At 27.0% G+C, this 20,682-nt stretch overlaps 1 protein-coding gene across 2 annotated transcripts; it reads left to right on the top strand.

Annotated features, from left to right (window-relative positions):
* On the top strand, positions 1-17,785 carry lmnl3 (lamin L3). Of its 2 annotated transcripts, XM_051095908.1 has the most exons (12): positions 1-623; positions 2,835-2,991; positions 4,889-5,014; positions 5,092-5,262; positions 9,419-9,544; positions 11,332-11,552; positions 11,621-11,843; positions 13,402-13,509; positions 13,596-13,715; positions 15,415-15,516; positions 15,703-15,751; positions 17,565-17,785. In XM_051095908.1, exons 1-11 carry the CDS (start codon positions 244-246, stop codon positions 15,739-15,741), a joined length of 1,773 nt encoding a protein of 590 aa, XP_050951865.1. In that variant the 5' UTR covers positions 1-243; the 3' UTR covers positions 15,742-15,751; positions 17,565-17,785. The 2 variants fall into 2 exon arrangements, with proteins under 2 accessions (XP_050951865.1, XP_050951864.1); XM_051095907.1 differs by lacking the exon at positions 15,703-15,751.
* The last annotated feature ends 2,897 nt before the right edge of the window (positions 17,786-20,682 follow it).

Below are 20,682 nucleotides of genomic sequence, written 5' to 3' on the forward strand. Positions count from 1 at the left end.
GCAATGAAGCACAATTGAGTTTAGTCGCCACTCAAACGCAACAACAACCGCAAACCCCGTCTTTTTGGGCTTCTCACGGGCCGGTAGCGATCGTATTAATCATATGCGTGTTCGCACGCTCTTATTTCCGCTGTGACGCGTGCGCGTTTTATTCCACTTCTCTGAGTTTGTGCTTCAGTCGCGCGTTTCTCTTCTTTTATAACGGTAGTTTCGGAGGCCGGTCCGCGGTAAAGTGCGTCAGTCATGGCCATGATCACCTCCACCCCGATGGAGAGCCGCGCCTCCACCGGCCGCTCCTCCAGGCGCAGCGGCGCGTCTCCGTCCGGCGTCAGCCCGACGCGCCTCACGCGGCTGCAGGAGAAAGAGGACCTGCGGCACCTCAACGACCGCCTGGCCAACTACATCGAGCGGGTCCGACAGCTGGAGAATGACAAGTCATCCATGCAGCTCCTGCTGGAGGAGAAGGAGGAGGTCGCCGTCAGGGAGGTCGGGAACGTGCGCCGCCTGTACGAGACGGAGCTCGCGGACGCGCGTAAAACTCTGGACGCCACCGCGAACGAGCGCGCCAGACTTCAGATCGAGTTGACGCAGCTGCAGGACGACCACCGCAAACTCACAGTCAGGTTAAGACGCGATTTATTTGGATTAAAATGACTTAATATCACTTTAAAACACTGTTATACATGTGTGAGTAAATAGGTGCTTCAGAAACTTGCTTTTATTAAACGGTCGTGGTCCTCAGGCTGTCAACATCTGATTAACGTTACCAGTTAAAAACAGCAGTTAAAAACCGTTAAAAACGGTTTAAACCTGCCACTCTAGTGTTGTTGTTATTATTAATATTAGTACTTTCATCTGATTACCAGTTGGTTTAAACCAGTCTGAATTGTAATAAACTGCTGTATCATTATTATTATTATTATATTATTATTATTAATTTGATTTCACTTTCATTTAATTCGCAGTTGTGTTAAAACTAGTTTTACAGGCTTGCTATAAATGTTATTAATTTTACATTACATGATATAAGGATATTTTTGTTTATTTATTATTGATTAATATTTCTTACATGGTTATTATTATTGGTATTATTATTATTAGTAGTAATAGTAGTACTAGTATATTTCTACTACTACTTTTACCTAATTCAAAGTTAATTTATTTTTTTCCCATTCAAATTATTAATATTAATTTTATTTCACTTTCACTTAATGGTTTTAAATTCAAAATGTAACAAAATATAGATATACAAAAAAAAAAAAAAAAAAAAAAAGGGGGGAAATGAAAATTACTAAATCAAATTAATTCTGAATATTACAACTATACAGACATATTAAACTGTAAGGCACAAAAACATCAAAAATTACTGAAACTAACATATTAAAATAAAATTATATAATAAATAAAATAAAAAAAAATAACTACAGGCATACTAAAGTGACCAAACATACAACAAAATTACTAAAACTAATGAAAAAAAATTCAAAATCTATAAATAATTCAAAACTATACAGATAAAACTGATGAAACTAAATAATAATAATAATAATAGCTATACAGACATTAAAAATACTAACAAAAGTGATAAAAACACAAAATTACTAAAACTGAAATGAAAATGGAAAATAAAAAAAGTACAAAAATACAAGTAACAAAAACGTACAAAAAACGGAATCTCGAATTAAATTGATAAAGAAATATAAAGTTATAAAATAATTCAAAATATTAATAAACTACATGGACATACTGTATTTAAGACAAGTTATAAATTAATTGCTAAAGGTTTAAGAAATTAAAATGAAATTATAAAAAAAACAGCAAAATTAACTCAAATTAAAAATATATTTAAAAAATTACATATTAAACTATATTAAAAAGTTGGTTTAAAACTAGTTTTTACAGGGTCTTTTTTGTTGTTGTTCATTTTATCATTTTACATTTATTACATGATATGGATATTTTGTCAATTTATTATTAATATTAATATTTATTAATTTTATTATTATTATTACTGCTACTTTTACCTAATTACAAGGTTTTTTTTATTTATTGTTGTTATTTTTTATTATTATTATTATTATTATTATTATTATTATTATTATTATTTTATTTTTTCACTTTCATTTAATTAGCAGTTTTTATTTTGTTGTTGTTCTTTGTTATATTATATTTATTACATGATATAAGGATATTTGTTTATTATGTATAACATTAATATTATTTGTTGTTGTTGTTGTTATTATTATTATTATTATTATTATTATTATTATTATTATATTACTACTGCTACTTTTACCTAATTACAAGGTTTTTATTTATTTTTTTACATTCACATTATTATTATTATTATTATTATTATTATATTAATAATAATAATATTATTATTATTATTATTATTATTATTTTTCACTTTCATTTCATTAGCACTTGGTTTAAAACTAGTTGCTGCAGACTTGCTATTTTTGAGTTTTTTTTTTATTTTGTTCTTTTTGTTATGATTTTGCATGTATTACATGATATAAGGATATTTTATTCATTATTAATATTAATTAATTAATTAATCAATTAATTAATTATTATTTACTGATCTTCACGCTATTTACTTATTAATTGTCTAATGATTAATTTTGGGGCCTCTGGTATAATTAGAGATGGACTGATATCTCAAACAAGATATAAAAATACAGACATGATTGTCAAAACATTTTTCTTTTGCATCTGTTTCGTTCCTTTTCGTGTGAATTTGATGAATGTATAAAGTGTGTTTCTTGCAGTTGCATTGATGCTGCAGTGTGCACCATTATGAATGTAATATTTGTTCCCTTCTGTCTCAGGAATAATAAGAAGGAGAGTGAACTGACCACAGCTGTGGGACACTGGAGGAACCTCGAAGCCGCTCTGAACTCGAAAGAAGCCGATTATGCCAATTTACTGGCCACCAATCGCAGACTGGAGAATGACATTTCTGACCTCAAGAGTCAAGTGGCGAATGTGAGTCCAAAACAAACCCCAAACTCTAAACAGAAGGTGTTTGTACTAGTGGTTGCACCAAATAGGCGTTAATTTCATTCATACTATTATAATTTTTATGAATATATTATTTTAATTATAGTGATTTTGTCTTTTTGTATTAAAAAAAAAAAAGTGTTCAGTTTTAATTTATTTCGCAGTTTTTATTTAGTATAACTTGATGTACTAAAATGTTTTTTTGGGAACTAGCTTTAATTTAATTATTTTAGTTATTATTATTATTATTATTATTATTATTATTAATTATTATTATTATTATTATTATTATTATTATTATTATTATTTCAGTTACTTTTTTTTCAAGTAACAAAAATGTATTTTTTATGGTTTTAGTTTAATGAAAATAAGTGGGACATAGAAACGTTTTTTGAATTTTAATTTTAACTTTAGTTTGTCTTTTTTATTATATATTTTATATACATTTATTTCTAAACTTCATTTTTTTTTTTTAGTACATCAAGTTACACTATATGAGTATATCTAAATGAGAAATGGTGCTTTGGCACCTAGCTAAAATATATAATATTTTATTTCAGTTAACGTTTTATTTAAACAGTTTTTATATTATAGTTTTTTTTATTTAAACTATTTTATTTAAAAATAGTTTATGGTTTTAGTTTCTTAGAGATTTTTTTTTTTTTCATATTTTTTTTTCATATTTAGTTTTAATATTGTTTGTCTTTATTTTAATTTTATTTTTAGTAATTTGTGTTTTTTTTAGTTTAGTTTAGTTTGTTTTGTTTTTTTTGTGAAAGTTTTATTACAAGTAATGAAAATAAAACTGTGAAAATAAATTGTATTTATTTTTAAACTGTTTTCATATTTAATTTTTATATTGTCTTTATTTTAATTAAATTTTTTACTTTTTCTTAATTTTTTTTATATATCTTAATATTTTGGTAATATCTTTTTTTATTTCAGTTTTAGTTTTGTTTTTGTACATCATTAAACTATATGAAAACGTTGCCTTGTTAACTTGATATAATTTTTTTTTTTTTTTAAAGGTTTTTATAAAATATTTTTCAGATAAATTTTTGTTTCAAGTAATGGTTTTATTTTAACAGTAGTAAATGTGTAAATTGAAAATGTATTTTTATATTGTATTTTTAAAAATACTTTTCATTTTAGCTTTAGTTAGTCACAGTAATAGAACAGTAATAATTTTTTTTTTCTTTTTGAAGAAGATAATGTATTTGATCCCAAGTACAGGAAAAACAGTAAAGTTGTGAAAATTTTTTACTATTTAAAATAATTTTTTTTTTTTATTTGAATACATTTTAAAATGTATTTTTTTTTCCTGTGGTTTCAAATCTGAACTTTTAGCATCATTACTCCAGTCTTCAGTGTCACATGATCCTTCAGAAATCATTCTAATATGCTGATAAACATTTATTGTTTTTTATTTTTCTGTTGAAAACTGCTGAGTAGAATTTCTTTATCATCATTTTTGATCACTTTAAAGCATCCTTGCTAAATAAAAGTATTAATTTCTATAATTTCTTCCCCCCCCAAAAAATTATTCATCAAAGTGTCCTAAACATTGCTAATATTATTAAGCAAATCAGCATATTAGAATGATTTCTGAAGGATCATGTGACACTGAAGACTGGAGTAATGATGCTGAAAATTCAGCTTTGAAATCACAGGAACAAAATGCATATTAAAATGTATTCAAATAAAAAAAAGCAGTTATTTTAAATAGTAAAAATATTTAAAAATTGTATTGTTTTTGCTGTACTTCAGATCAAATAAATGCAGGCTTCGTGAGCAGAAGAGACTTCTTTAAAAACATTAAAAATCTGTTCAAAAACTTTTGACTGGTAAAAAAGTTTAAACTGGTAAAACTTCTTCCTTGCAGCTGGAAGCGGCGCTGCAGAACGTCAAAACCCAGCTGAACTCTGAGATGCTGCGGCGCGTGGATGCCGAAAACCAGCTTCAGACGCTTCAGGAGCAGCTGGACTTTCAGAAGCATCTCAGTGAACAGGTTTGTGTTGTGTTAGAGTTATGAGTGTTTGATTAGCGCAGACAGGAGTTTGATTGCGTTCGTTCTGGCGTGTGCAGGAGGTGCGTGAGATGCGCAGTCGACACGAGAGCCGGCTGATGGAGCTGGACAGCGGCAGACAGAAGGAGTTCGAGGGAAAACTAGCCGAGGCCATGAAGCAGCTCCGAGAAGAACATGAAGCTCAAATCCAGCAGTACAAAGACGAGCTGGAGAAAACTTTCGCTGCCAAGGTACAGCCGTCTGGTTTTGTTCTTACCACAACGTTTTTTCCAGCAGCGATCATCATTTTTTAAAAAAAATTTATAATCTAAAAAAAAGATGAGATGTTGTTTTTTTTTTTTTTTTTTTTTTTTTTTTTTTTTTTTGTAATTTAATTGTGTGTACAGTTATAGCTAATTAAAAAATTATTTTATTATTATTGTTACTATAAAAAAATTATATTCTTACTATTATTATACAAATGATTATTTGAAATTACTAAAAATTTTTGCATATATGTAAATGTATGTAAATATAAATAAAATTAAAATGTTATAAATAAAATAAAATCTATATTATGCTACTACAATTATTAATAGAAAGTTTATGCATATAAAATTTAAATTATTATTATTATTATTATTATTATTATTATTATTATTATTATTAAATACATCTTATTGTATTTGCATTATAAAGTGTATATACTATTGCTATTACTATTATTTTTATATATTTTAATATTATTATTATTACTATTATTATTTATGTATTGATTGTTTTTCATTAGTTATAAAATGTATATATTCTTTTTTTATATTATTATTATTATTATTATTATTAATTATTAAAATAAATACATAGTTATGTTATTTGTGTTCTAAAAATGTATATACTAATTTTTTCTATGTATTTTAATATTTATGTATTGATTGTATTTCATTAGTTAAAACGTATATATTCAGTTTTATTATTATTATTATTATTATTATTATTTATTATTATTATTATTATTATTAAATAAATGCATATTTTATTTGCATTATTAAATTGTATATACTTTAATATTATATATATATTTTTAATATTAATGTATTTATTGTTTTTCATTAGTGTTATAAAATGTATATATTCAATTTTAATATTATTATTATTATTATTATTATTATTATTATTTAATTATTATTTAATACATAGTTGTTGTTTGCGTTCTAAAAATGTATATACTTTAATATTATTTATATATATTTTGATATTAATATTTATATATTGATTTTCATTAGTATTATAAAATGTATATATTCAATTTTCTTCTTCTTTTTTTGTTGTTGTTGTAGCTTTTTTTTTTTTTTTTTTTTTTTCTTTCTTTTTTTCTTTAAGTCATTAATATAGTTTTGCATGACCATCTTTTTTTATGCCTTTAAGTAAACCCTTGATATGTCGAGCAGCGCTTTTCTAGTATGCACACGTGTAAAACAGACTTTCAGTCAGTACTGGCAGTACATTTTGAATTAGTTTATATGTAGCTGGCCAGTCTTCATGTTTGAACATTGCACAGTATTTGACAAGCAAAAGAGCAGCGTTGAGCAACAGTCAGTGGAATTGCAAACAGACTGTGAGCGCAGGAGATTAAACTGAACGCAGACTTAAAAACAGGCTTTGCTGCCTTCTTTGGCAGACTACAAGAGACAAGCAGACCAAAATCTCTCCAAATATTTTCCTCGGTTTCCTCCAAATACTGGAGCTTTTACAGCGGATGTGTTAGTATTCAGGTATGAGACTAGAAACCATGTGCTCAGCAAAGTCCCCGTCACTTCAGATGAAAACTCACTGTAGGAAAACACATTTTATGCTTATTTATTTGCAGCTTTATGAGATTTCTGGTGGATTTTGTGGTGTTGTAGCAATGCACAAAATCAAGCTTTTCAGGCCTTAACCTTCCTATTGCGTTTAATTCAGTTTTGACCCAGAAGCGGTACTTCAGTACTATAAATGTCATAGTTTTTAGTACAGGGAAAAACTTAAGGCTATCAAAATACACTATTTATTTAGATTTTGAAAATATTGTTTAAGCAGATCATTTAAACTAAATATTATATCTCTGGAGTTCGGGGCAATTTTGACCCTGAAGCGTTTTATTATTAAAAAGAAAATAAAAATCCATAGTTTTTAGTAAAGAAAAAAAATAATTGCATATAGATTAATACTATCAAAATATGCATCAACTTATTTATTTTTTTATTTATTCGTTTGTTTTCAGTTACTTTTTTTAATTTAATTTTTTAGGAGATATAACCGTTTAAAATAAATTGTTACATATTTGACTATCAAATTACACAGTTTATTTTTTCTTTTTATTTTCAATTCATTTATGTATTTATTTATTTATTTATTTATTTTTTACAGATTTGCTAAAGGTTTTGAGTTTGAGTCAAAAGTGGTTCATAATTAAAAAAAAAAAAAATACAAAAATAAAATAAAATAAAAAAAAAAAAATCCCTAGTTTTCAGTATCGGACAAATTTTACATATGTATTGAGACTATCATTTTGACCCTGAAGTGTTTCATAATTTCTAAAAAAAAAAACAACATTGTTTTTAGTACAGAGAAAAAAAATTGCAAATGGATTTAGGCTATCAAAATATGCATTTATTTGTTTGTTTGTTTTTCAGATTTTTTTTTAAATTAATTTTTTAAATACATTTAAAAAATAATTTGTTACATCATTGATAAACACTATCAAAGTAAACAATTTATTTTTTTGTTTTTATTTTTAAAAAGACTATCAAAATATGCATCATTTATTTGTTTTTATTTTTTTAGGTTTTTTTTTATTATTTTTTAAAAGAGATAACCATTTAAAATAAATTATCAAATACATTAAATTATTTATATATATATATATATATATAATATATATATGTATATGTGTTTATGTATGTATATATGTCTCCATTTGTTTGTTTGTTTATTTTTAGGAGATGAAATTTAAATGGAATTCTTGCAGGTTTTGCAGATTTTATAATAGTTTGTAAAGAGAGATTACCATTTAAGAAAAATTTGTTACATCTCTAGAGTTTGGGGAAATTTTTGACTCTGGAGCGATTCATAATTTCATAATAAAAAAAAAAAAAAAAAAAAAAAAAAAACTTAGTTTTTAGTACAGAAAAAAAGAATTGCATATGAATTAAGACTATCAAAATATGCATTTATTTATTTATTTTAATTAAGAGATATAACCATTTTAAATAAATTGTTACATCTTTGACTATCAAAATACACAATTTTATAATTTTTTTTTTTTTCAACTTTTTTTTTTTTTTTTTTTTTCAACTTTTTTTAATATTAGATTTTAGGAGATGAAGATTGGGGGAGAATTGCATATGGATTAAGACTATCAAATATAAAAAATATAACTTTTTTTGTTTGTTTTTAGGAGGTGAAATTTAAACTAAATTGTTACAGGTTTCACATTTGAGTCAGTTTTGACTAAAAGCGGTTCATAATTTCTATATAAAAAATTTGTTTTGAAAGATCTACTGATGAAGCATTTCAAATTCAGGCTGTCAATCGTCTTTTTCAAGTGAAAGTGAAAGTTTATGCTGGTGAATTGAATAGATTTTGTTTCAAAATTGTTTAAAATATTCCAAAGTAATATTTATGTTGCTTTGGTGTTGTTTTGTTTGAAAAGCTATATGTAGGTTTCATCAATTTGGACTGTTTCTGATCAATTCCATTTGTTCCAGTGGAGTTAATAGTGATAATTATCAGTTTAAATATTCTTATGAATTTCATATAATGAAATATAGCAATAAAATTTCTCAGGAATATTTAAAAATATATATATATATATATATATTTTTATTTTGTGTCACTGTTGTTTTGCTGTAGTTCATGTAAAATTTGATTTTTTTTTTTTTTTTAAAGAGTTGGTAAATGTTGTAATAGCATAGTAAAACATGGTATCATTAAAAACATTAAAATCTTTGCATTTTCGCTCATTACTGAGAAGTTACTGATCAGATACAATGTGGTTTGAGTTAAAAAATATGAAGTTGCGACTGTTTAATAAGCGTATGTTTTCCCCGGGTCAAAAATGACCCGGATTGCAAAAACCGAATGCAGTTTACAGTTTAATGCGATTTCAGGCTTAAAAACAGGAGATGAGCATGTCCATTTATCCGTGTGTGTCTCAGAATGAGATAGTCTGCAGTTTCTCTCAGCTGAGGTGCAGGAAAACTGTAGTTCAGGGATTTGAGCGACAGGAAGTGGCTGCTGCGACCTGGACGCACAGGAAGCTCTTGAGTCCGTCACGTCTGTCTGTCATGGTACCTCAGTAATGTGTCAGTCATTTCACAGAACAAACTCTTTTCTGGATCCTCAGTGCTTTGCGTTGATCTCTTGCAGTTGGAGAACGCGAAGCAGACGGCGGTGAAGAACAGCGACTTCGCTTCGTCGACGAGAGAAGAGCTGGCGGGAACCAAACTCAGACTGGAGTCTCAGTCCATACAAATCAACAACCTACAGAAACAGGTGATGAGAGAAAGGCTTATAAATGATGAAAGATCTTAAGGAAGTGTTTTTTGTTCATGTTAAGCTCACATACAATTCACAATTCACATTTTTTCCCCAAAAGTTTGACTGACTTCTATTCAGTAAGGATACATTGTTTTTCAAAAGTAACAGCCTTATTTTTTCATGAAAAATATTAAATGTTATTGGATATTTGTATTTTATATTTATAATAAAAATCATATTAAAAAATTCTCTCTCTCTCGCTTTATAATATCTATATAGCATTTTTTTTATTAAATATATTTTAAAATAATAATTATGATATAAGTTTATATATATATATATATATATATATATATATATATATATAATATAAATATATAAATTTAAAAATATAAATTTTTTTTTAGAAGTATATATAAATCAAATTACATATATAAAATCTTTGATTTAATGATGCAATTATAAAAATAATATATAAATATATATAAAATTATAATAAAAATACATCAGTGATTATGTAAATAAAATATATATACAATCATAATAAAAGTAATATATAAAATATATAAATAAAAATTTATAATAAAAATGTATCAGTGATTTAAATAAAATGTATATTTACAATTATAATAAAAGTAATATATGAAATATTATATAAATAAAAATTTATACATGTGTGTATATATATATATATAATTTATATACTATTTTTATATATAAATAATATATAAAAAATTATATACATAAAAAATTTAAAAATAAATATTTTCTTTCTTTTTTTTTTTTTTTTTTTTTAAGAAATTAATACTTTTATTCACCAAGGATGTATTAAGTTAATAATTAAAAGTTCATAATAAATAATTTACATTGTTATAAAATATTTATATTTTGAATAAACACTGTACTTTTTAAACTTGTTATTCATGAAAGAATCCTGGAAAAAAAAATCACAGGTTCCAAAAAATATTTGGCAGCACAACTGTTGATATTATCCAACACTGATCATTCTAATAATAAATCCGCATATTAGAATGATTTCTGAAGGATCATGTGACACTTAAGACTGGAGTAACAGCTGATAAAAATTCAGCTTTTCATCACAGGAATAAATTCTATTTTAAAGTATGTTAAAATAAAAAAAAAAAAATTATATTGTAAAAACATTTTGCTATATTACTGTTTTTTTTTTTATATTTTTTAATCAAATAAATGCAGCCTTGATGAGCATAAGAGACTTCTTTAAAGACTATTACAAGTCTTACTGACCCCAAACTTTTGAACAGTCTTTAAATATATATAATTTTTTCTTTATAATAAAAAAATATATATAAATAAAAAATATGTAATGTCTAAATTTTTATTTATAAATTTAACATTGTTACATTTGTTACAAAAGATTTCTATTTTAAATAAATGCTGTTGTTTTTAACTTTGTTTATCTGTGAATCCTGAAAAATAAAATGTGATGTTTCCACACAAATGTTGTGCAGCTCAACTGTTTTCAACATTGATAATAATCATAAATGTTTGTTGAGCAGTAAATCAGCATATTAGAATGATTTCTGAAGGATCATGTGACACTGAAGACTGGAGTAATGATGCTGAAAATGCAGCTTTGATCACAAAAATAAATTGCATTTGAACAGATATTCACATAGAAGACAGTTATTTTAAATCACAATAATATTTCACAATTTTTACTGTATGTTTGATCAAATAAGTGCAGCCTTGCTGAGCAGAAGAGACTCTTTTGAGCAGTAGTCATAGTTAATACTGATTGACTGGAGTCATTTGTGTCTCAGAACTCGGTGCTGGAGTCTCGTGTTCGTGAGCTGGAGCAGATGTTGGACCGCGAGCGACAGCTGAACCAGCAGCGGCTCTCGCAGAAGGAGCAGGAGATGGCCGACATGAGGCAGCAGATGCAGGAGCAGCTGGAGGAGTACCAGAACCTGCTGGACGTCAAACTCATGCTGGACATGGAGATCAACGCCTACCGCAAGATGCTGGAGGGAGAGGAGAAACGGTGAGCTCAGCACCTATGAACTAACTATAAGCAATGCGTTCACTGACGGGTGTTTTGTTTCCACTCAGACTGAATCTGTCTCCGAGTCCGATCCAGCAGTCGTCGGTCTCTCGCACTCACGCTCAACCCGTCAGGAAACACTGGGCCAAGAAACGCAAACACGAGGGCACGAGTTCGGGACTCTCACCCAGCTACAAACTCTCCCAGCATTCATCCTCACGCGGAAACGTGTCCATCGACGAGATCGACCTGGACGGACGCTACATTACGCTCAAGAACAACTCCGATAAGGTACGACACGTCTTCATCTTCATCACAGTAACTTTATACTAGTGTTAGTTTTTAGTAGATTTTGTTGTAGTAGGTTTTATTTTATTTTATTTTATTTTTTTCATTTATGTAGTTTTGAATTGTTTATAGATTTAATTATTTTGTTGAAGTTTTGTTGTATTTTTGTAGCTTATAAGTTTAGTATGTCTGTATAGTTTTTATTCTGATTTGAAATGTATTACCTATATAATTTCATTCATTTATAGTTTAATGTCTGTATAGTTTTATTAGTATTTATTAATAATTTCTCTTTTTAATTTTAGTAATATTGTTTTTTTTTCTCAATATTTTGAAAATGTTGTATTTAATTTAGGATTTAAATTTGTCACTAGGTTTTTTTTTTATATAGTTTAATATTTCATTTTTTTTTTTAAATATATTTTTCATTTTAGGTTAGTTAATCTTTTTTTAATTTATTAAACCTTTAGCACTTCTGTTTTGTTTTTAATCACTTTTTTTTTTTTTTTTTTTTTTTTTTTAACTACTGTGTCGGTCTTATTATTTCTTGGTTAATTTTATCTATGTATTTATTTTTTATCTTATTTATCTACTTATTGTTTGTAATTTCAGCAATGTTATCTGGTTTTATGCAACTTTTGCATTTAAATTGTATTTTTGTTTCATAATAATGCTTATTATTTGTATTTTTTTTTTTATTAACAATTTTAGTTAATTTATTCATTCATTTATTTTTATTTATTCATTTAATTTTTTTTTTTTATATCTGTTTTCTTGGTGTATATTACCTATTTTGTTCTATATTTTATTTTTTATGTATTTGTTTTATTAATATATATGTATTTATTTATTTATTTATTATTTCAGCAATTTTTTTTAATGTTTTATTCAACTTTTTTTGCATTTAAATTTTCATTTTAACTTGTTTTAGTAATATTGCTTTATTTTTGTTTTGTAATATTTAGATAATTTTATGTTTTTAATTTAGGTTTTAGTAATGTTGATTTTTTTTTTTTTTTTTTTTTTTTTTTTCATCTATTTTATTTATATTTATCTACTTAATTTTTGTAATTTTAGCATTTTTATTGTTTTATGCAATGTTTTTGCATTTAAGTTGTATTTTTATTTAATATTAATAATAATTGTTTTTATTATTATTATTATTATTATTATTATTACAGTAATAATTAACTGTTTATTTAGTTTGTTCATTCATTTATTTTTTTATTTATTTGTTTACATTTATTTTTATTTATTAATATATTCATTTTATTTCTGTTTTCTTGGTTTATTTGTTGTTTGTTTTATTTTTTAGCTTTTTTTTTTTTTTAATATCTACCTATTTTTTTATTTCAGTAATTTTATTTCATGTTTTATGCAACTTTTGCATAATCATTGTTTTCAATGTAATTTGTTTTAGTCATTTTGCTATTTAATGTTTTGACATTTTTCTTTATTTTTAATTTAAGATTTAGTCATTTTAATGTGTTGTTGTCACTTACTAGGTTTTTACTAGATGATTGATCCGAGTATGTTGTGATGAGTGAATGTGTGGTTTCAGGATCAGTCTCTTGGCGGATGGGTGTTGAGAAAGAGCGAAGCAGAGGCTCCTGACGTCGTCTTCCAGATCCCGTCTCCGTGTGTGCTGAGCGCCGGACAGACGCTGACGGTAAACGCGCTGAAATGATGGCGGTACGTGAGCTCAGGTTTGTGCGTGTGCCGCGTCTGAAGCGTGTCTGCGGTGTGTGTGTTCAGATCTGGGCGGCGGGTTCGGTGACGGAGCAGGTGCCGCGGGGGGATCTGGTTCTCAGGACCCATGAGACGTGGGGCCCGTTCGGGGAGGTGCGAGTCTCCCTGCTGAACCCACAGAACGAGGTGAGACGCCGGGGTAATATAATGAAATAATGGGCAGTTTCACATTGGCGATTTTCCACTCATGGACATTTACAGTGATTTAAAGCAGTATGTTGACACTATTGCTCAATGAATAATGTCAGATTAATTAATTAATAAGTGTGTTTATTCCTAACTCTACATTCATGCATCATCAAACATTTTGTGTAATATGTAAGACTGTGTCATTCACTTCCAATTATTTTATTGGTACAAAAACAGTCTGTTACGCTGCTTGATAATGCTAACTAGTATTATTTATTTTACTGTGCTCCCAACTAATTTAATGGGAAAAAAATATATTTGTTTTTGTTTGATCATTCATTCATTCATTCATTCATTCATTTTTTTTTTTTTTTTTTTTCATTCATTATTTATTTTATTTTTTTATAATTTTATTTTTTATCATTTATTTTTATTAATTTGTTTTTGTTCATTTAGATTTTTTATCTTTTTTTATTTACATTTATTTATTTTTTGTAATTTCAGCATTTTTGTCATGTTTTAACATTTGCTTTTAAATAGTTTTTAGTTATTATTATTATTATTATTATTATTATTATTATTATTATTTTTATTATTTTTATTATTATTACTACTACTACTACTGCTACCTATTTATTTTTTTCATTAGTTTTGTATTAGACTTAATTTTTTTTTCTATTTTCTTGTTTTGTTTTTTAAAATTACCTTGTCATCTAAATTGTATTTAAATTGTTTTTCTAAATTTAGTTTAGTTGTTGTTTACCTATTTTAGTTTGTTCATTCACTTTTTTTTTTATCTATCAATTTTTTACTTTTTTTTTAAACTTTTTTTTTTTTTATTATTACTTTTTTTTTTTTTTTTTTTTTTTTAATTTCATGTTTTTTGGAACTTGCATTTTAATTGTTTTAGTTAATTATACATTATTATTGCCTATTTTTTTTTAATTGTTCATAAGTTTTAGTAATTAATTAATTTATTATTTAATTTATATATTAGTAATAAATTTTATTTATTTATTTATTTATTTTTTTTCTTCATTTATGATCCTTTTATTTTATTTAACATAATTTCACCAATTTTTAAATGTTTTATGCAACTTTTTGGCATCTAAATTGCATTTTTATTTAGTAATGTTGTTGTTAATCTTATTTATTTTTAACCTTTTATTTTTTTGCTTTTTTAAATGTTTTATATATATTTTTTTAGTAATATTTATCTAATTTTTTTGTTATTTCAGCAATTTTGTCATGTTTTTTGCAAGTTTTGCATTTTAATTGTTTTTAGTTAATTATACATTATTATTATTATTATTATTATTATTATTATTATTATTATTATTATTATAATTATTACCTACTTAATATTCATTAGTTTTGTTATACATTTATTTTTTCTATTTTATTTATATGATCTATTTTTTGTTTATGCAACTTTTTTTGTCATCTAAATTGTGTTTTTATTATTATTATTATTATTATTATTATTATTATTATTATTATTTTTATTTTTATTTATAATTATTTATTTATTTATTTATTTATTTATTTATTTTTAGATAAAAATGTGCACAGTTTCCTGTGAGGGCTAGGTTTAGGTGTGTAGCAAATATGATTTGTATAGTATAAAAACAATAGAAGTCTGTGTAAAGTTCCCACAGTTCACAAAAACAAACCTGTGTGTGTTTGTTTTTGACAGGAAACAGCTGAGTTCTGTCTGGTGTGTGTTCAGGGTAAAGCAGATGAGGATCTGGAGTGTGACGAGAACATCATGAGCCGCGACGTTCACCTGCGCCGACAGGTAAAAACCCTTCGGCTCACTCGTTTAATGTTCCCAGAGAATGCATGAACTCATAAAACGTGTTCTTTCAATGCACTGCAAGTCATTTTGGACAAAAGCATCTGTCAGATGCATGAATATAATGTATATTTGTCATTTTTTGGGCAAAACGTTGATCTTTTCTTCTTCACCTGTGTTTTATAAAAGCCCAAAAGAAGAAAAAAGAAATGTTGTTCTCTGTCCTGATGGGCTGGAGGTGAGATGGATTCAGTCCGTGTGTGCTTTGCTTTGGCAGTAACTGCAGTTTTGCGTCTTTACTAACACACCGTCAGCATTATAACACATTAGAAAGCGTGTGTGTGTTTCATCTGATGGGCTTGATGAAATCTCAGAAACTGAACATTAACACTAGACGAGCTCCAGCATTTTAGCCTTTTCAATTTTAATTTGCTGAGTTTTGAAACAGTATTTTGCATTTTCATGTTAATGTTTATTTCTATGTCCATATGATAAGAAATTATTTGCTCGCTCTTTCGTTTGGTAGCTTTATTACAGGAGTTTGTCCCATAATATTTTTTTTCACATTTTATTTGTTTGCTTTAATTTTTATTTAATTTTTTGTTCTTATCTGTATTATGTATTTAGCCATGTTTGTTTGTTTGTTTGTTTGTTCATCTATTTCTTTGTTTTATTTATATTGTCATTTTGATTATTTGCTTAAGTAGCATTTTTTTTTTTTTGTTTACATTTTGTTAATATTTTCGGAATATTTATTTATTTTATATTGTATGCGTTTCTTTTTTGATCGTTTGTTTTATTTATATTATGTATTAAGTCACTTTATGTATTTTTGTTTCTTATTACGTATTTATTTGTTTGCATTTTTATTTATATTTTCTGTATTTTATTTCATTTAATTTAATAATTTAATAATTCATTTAATTAGAAATTTTATATACCTGATGTTTAATCTCTTTTTTTTTTTAATTCATATTTTTTGTATTAATATTTTGTTTGCTTTTATTTAATATTTTGTTCTTATTCGTATTATGTATTTAGCCATATATGTTTTTGTTTATTTCTTTGTTTTATTTATTATAATTATCATTTTGATTATTTTCTTATGTAGCATTTTTTGTTTACATTTTTTAGATTTTCTGAATATATATTTTATGCATTTATCTTTTTTGATCATTGTTTTATGTATTTATCGTTGTTTTGTTTTGTTTGTTTTTTTTTATGTTATGTTTTTTTTTTGTTTTTTGTTTTATCTATCTTAATTCATATTTTCTGTATTATTTAGTTTGCTTTTATTTACTATTTTGTTCCTATTTGTATTTTATGCATTTAGCCATTTGTTTGCATTTTATTTTACATATTTATCTATTTGTTTGTTTTTATTTATATTATATATTGTCCTCCCTTTTTTTTTTTTTGCTTTCTTATTTGAGGCATATTTTTTATTTTTTTACATTATACTTTCTGAATATTTTTTTATTTATTTTATATTTATACATTTACCTATTTGTTGACCATTTGTTTTTATGTATGGAGTCATTTTATGTATTTTTGTTTCTTATCTATACAATGTATTTATTTTTATTTGTTTGCGTTTTAATGAATATTTTCTATTTAAGTTTTCATTTAATTTAGAAATTTTATATACCTGATATTTTATCTATTTTGTCATTTTTAAGTTGCATTTATTTATTATTATTATTATTATTATTATAACTGAGCATGCAACTATTTTTGATCTATTAAAGGTCTAATTGAAAGACTAAAATCTTAAATCTGCAGTAAATTGTTGCAATAATAGCATCATAAATCTGCCATCAAAAACTGCTTTTTTTCAGGCCGGTACATGCAAAGGTGTGTGTTTATGTTCAAATGCCTCACTTCCTTTTCTCTTTGTGTCTTTCGTCCTCATGTTGTGTGTGTGAATCTGCTGTGTGCTTGAATGTTGTCTTGCCGGTTCTGCAGCTTCATTCAGATGTGAATGTTTGTGCTCTGCTTCAGCTGATTCATGCAGATGTTTGTGAATAATCAGTAACCTGTGTGTGTTTCAGGCTCAGAGACACAATCAGGACGCCAGCTGTGTTGTCATGTGAGTCTGGTCTCACGTCTACAGGCGTTCATCTAACCGTTCGCTCGCACTTGTCATATCTGATATGTTCGGAGCCTAAACTGGATTTTTTACATGAAGAATTCTTTGCTGTACTTTGTTCAGATAATAAAGTTTAGATAACTGTTAGGTTCTAATAAATTAAAATAAATGCTTTTTGCAAAACCATGTTTAAAGATCATTTCTTCATGCCTTAAATCATTGTGATTTTAATTAATTTAATGATTTTTTTTTTTTTATAGTGCTGATTTTACAAGGTAAAACCCATATAAGATTCTTTATTTTTGTTTGTTTGTTTTTTTTATTTTGTTTATGTTAGTATATTCATCAGACAAACATCTGGCTCTAAACTTCTCCTTTCTTTATTAAAAGTTTATCTAGACATGGAAACTATCCAAAGCTCTGTTCATCCTAAAGTGCATCTCTATATGCATCCAATGTGTCCTCTTATAGTGTAATTGTATTTTTTTTTTTTTTGTTTGTTTTTTTTTTTTTTGTTTTGTTAACCTGGCAATTTCCCTTAGGAAAATTAACTATGAACACCATGGTTACAATAGTTAAACCATTAAATACGCATAAAATCATGGTTATAACTGTACTACCTTAATAGTTTAAAAAAATTAAATTGGAAAAAAAGATTCTCAATACGCACTCCGAAGATCCGATTTGAATGGAATGAAACTCTCTTCAAAGTTCTGATCTTAATCAGATGATTCCTGAATCTGAATAATGATTCACAAACCCACTCCGAAGTTCATATCAAATGATTCGAGAACCCGCTCCGAAGTTCGGATCTGAATCAAATGATTCGCGGTCCGTCACAAATGCTACCCTACTAAAGCCTTTAAGAAACACAAGTCAGATGTTGAAGTCATCTGCTGTGTTGTGTTGTTTTTTTTAATGTTTGTTCAATCTTATTTTGTAACTGACTTTTCTTTTTGCTTTAAAGATGCTTGATGCTTGCTTTGTATTATTGAATACTCAAAAGAGAATATGGGGAAATATTACAATATTAAATTTTTGTTTGCTCTGTCAAATAAATACATTTTATATTCATATACTGTAGATTCAAACAGCTGTCAGCGATCACACGCGCTTCATGTCAAATACATTTTATATTCATTGACAGAATCTTTGGGTACCACTCAGCAACCGCAGACAGTTTGTGTCAAATAAATACATGTCAAATACATTTTATATTCATTGACAGAATCTTTGGGTACCACTCAGCAACCGCAGACAGTTTGTGTCAAATAAATACATTTTCTGTTCATATAAAGTAAGTTCTGATACCCATGGGCGATGCAGGGGTTTGGTGTCAAATAAATACATTTCGTATTTTTGTGCAGTAACATCAACTACGTCTCTGCGATCTGATATGTTTCGAGTCAAATGCATTTTTTATTCATAAACATTAACTTCAGGTACCTGTCAGCAGTTGCAGGGATTCTTTGTCAAATAAATACATTTTCTGTTCATATAAGTTAAAATACCCGTCCTCGATCGTCGGGTTTGGTGTCAAATAATACTGTAACATCAACTAAGTCTCAGCGTTCTCATGCGTTTGGAGTAAAATATTTCTTTATTCAGAAACAGTAGCTGCAGATACCTGTCAGCAATGGCAGACAATTTGCGTCAGTTGAATACATTCTATTGTTATATAAGCATATACCCGTCCGCGATCGTCGGGTTTGGTGTCAAATAAATACATATTTTTACATTTTCATATATTTGTACTGTACCATCAGCTACCTCTCAGCGATCTCATGCGTTATGAGTGAAATTCATTTTTTATTCAGAAACAGTAACTTCAGATACCTGTCAGCAATCGCAGGCGCTTCATGTCAAATGCATTTTATATTCATATACAGAATCTTTAGGTACCTCTCAGCAAACGCAGACAGTTTCTGCAAATACATTTTCTCATGATATAAAGTTCAGATACCCGTCCGAGATCGCAGAGGTTTTTGTCAAATATACATTTTATATTTTTGTACTGTAATATTAAATACGTCTCAGCGATCTCATGCGTTTCGAGTCAAATATATTTTTATTCATAAATAGTAACTTTGTATTCATATACAGCAACTCCCGATACCTGTCAGCAATCGCACACAGTTTGTGTCAAATAAATACATTTTATATGCATATGCTGTAGCTTCAAACACCTGTCAGCGATCGCAGCCGCCTCATGTCAACTACATTTTATATTCATATATGGAATCTTAAGGTACCTCTCAGCAACCCCAGACAGTTTGTGTCAAATAAATACATTTCATATTTTTGTACTGTAACATCAGCTAAGTCTCAGCGATCTCATGCGTTTGGAGTCAAATTCATTTTTATTCAGAAACAGTAATTTCAGATTACTATCAGCAATTGCAGGAAGTTTGTGTCAAATAAATACATTTTCTGTTCATATAAAGTAAGTTCAGATTCCCGTCCTCGATCGTCGGGGTTTGGTGTCAATTAAATATACCTACATTTCATATTTTTGTATTGTAACATCAACTACGTCTCAGCGATCTCATGTGTTTCAAGTTAAATACATTTTTTATTCATAAACAGTAACTTCAGATACCTGTCAGCAGTTGCAGGGGGTTTGTGTCGAATAAATACATTTTATACTCATATACTGTAGATTCAAACACCTGTCAGCGATCACACGCGCTTCATGTCAAATACATTTTATATTCATAAACAAAATCTTACCTCTCAGCAACCGCAGACATGTTGTCAAATAAATACATGGCTCTAAACCTCTCTTTTCTTTATTCAACGTGGACTTAGACAGGTATATATAAACTATCCAGAGTTCTGTTCGTTTGAAAGCATTAAAAACTATCTTTATATTCGTCCTTTGTGTCTCCTTGAGGTGTAATTGTATTTTGTTTTTTTTGTTTTTCCTGGCAACAAGCCTGTATGTATATATTTTTTGTCTTTCTTTTATTTTGTCTTTGTTTATAACTGCACTGTCTTAATTGTTTGATTTATGTAGGCTACTGTTTAATAAAAAGAAAAAATCAAATGATTCGCGAACCTGCTCCGAAGTTCCGATCTGA

The sequence above is a fragment of the Labeo rohita genome, chromosome 23 (assembly GCF_022985175.1).
Source record: "Labeo rohita strain BAU-BD-2019 chromosome 23, IGBB_LRoh.1.0, whole genome shotgun sequence".
In the NCBI taxonomy this organism is placed as follows: domain Eukaryota; kingdom Metazoa; phylum Chordata; class Actinopteri; order Cypriniformes; family Cyprinidae; genus Labeo; species Labeo rohita.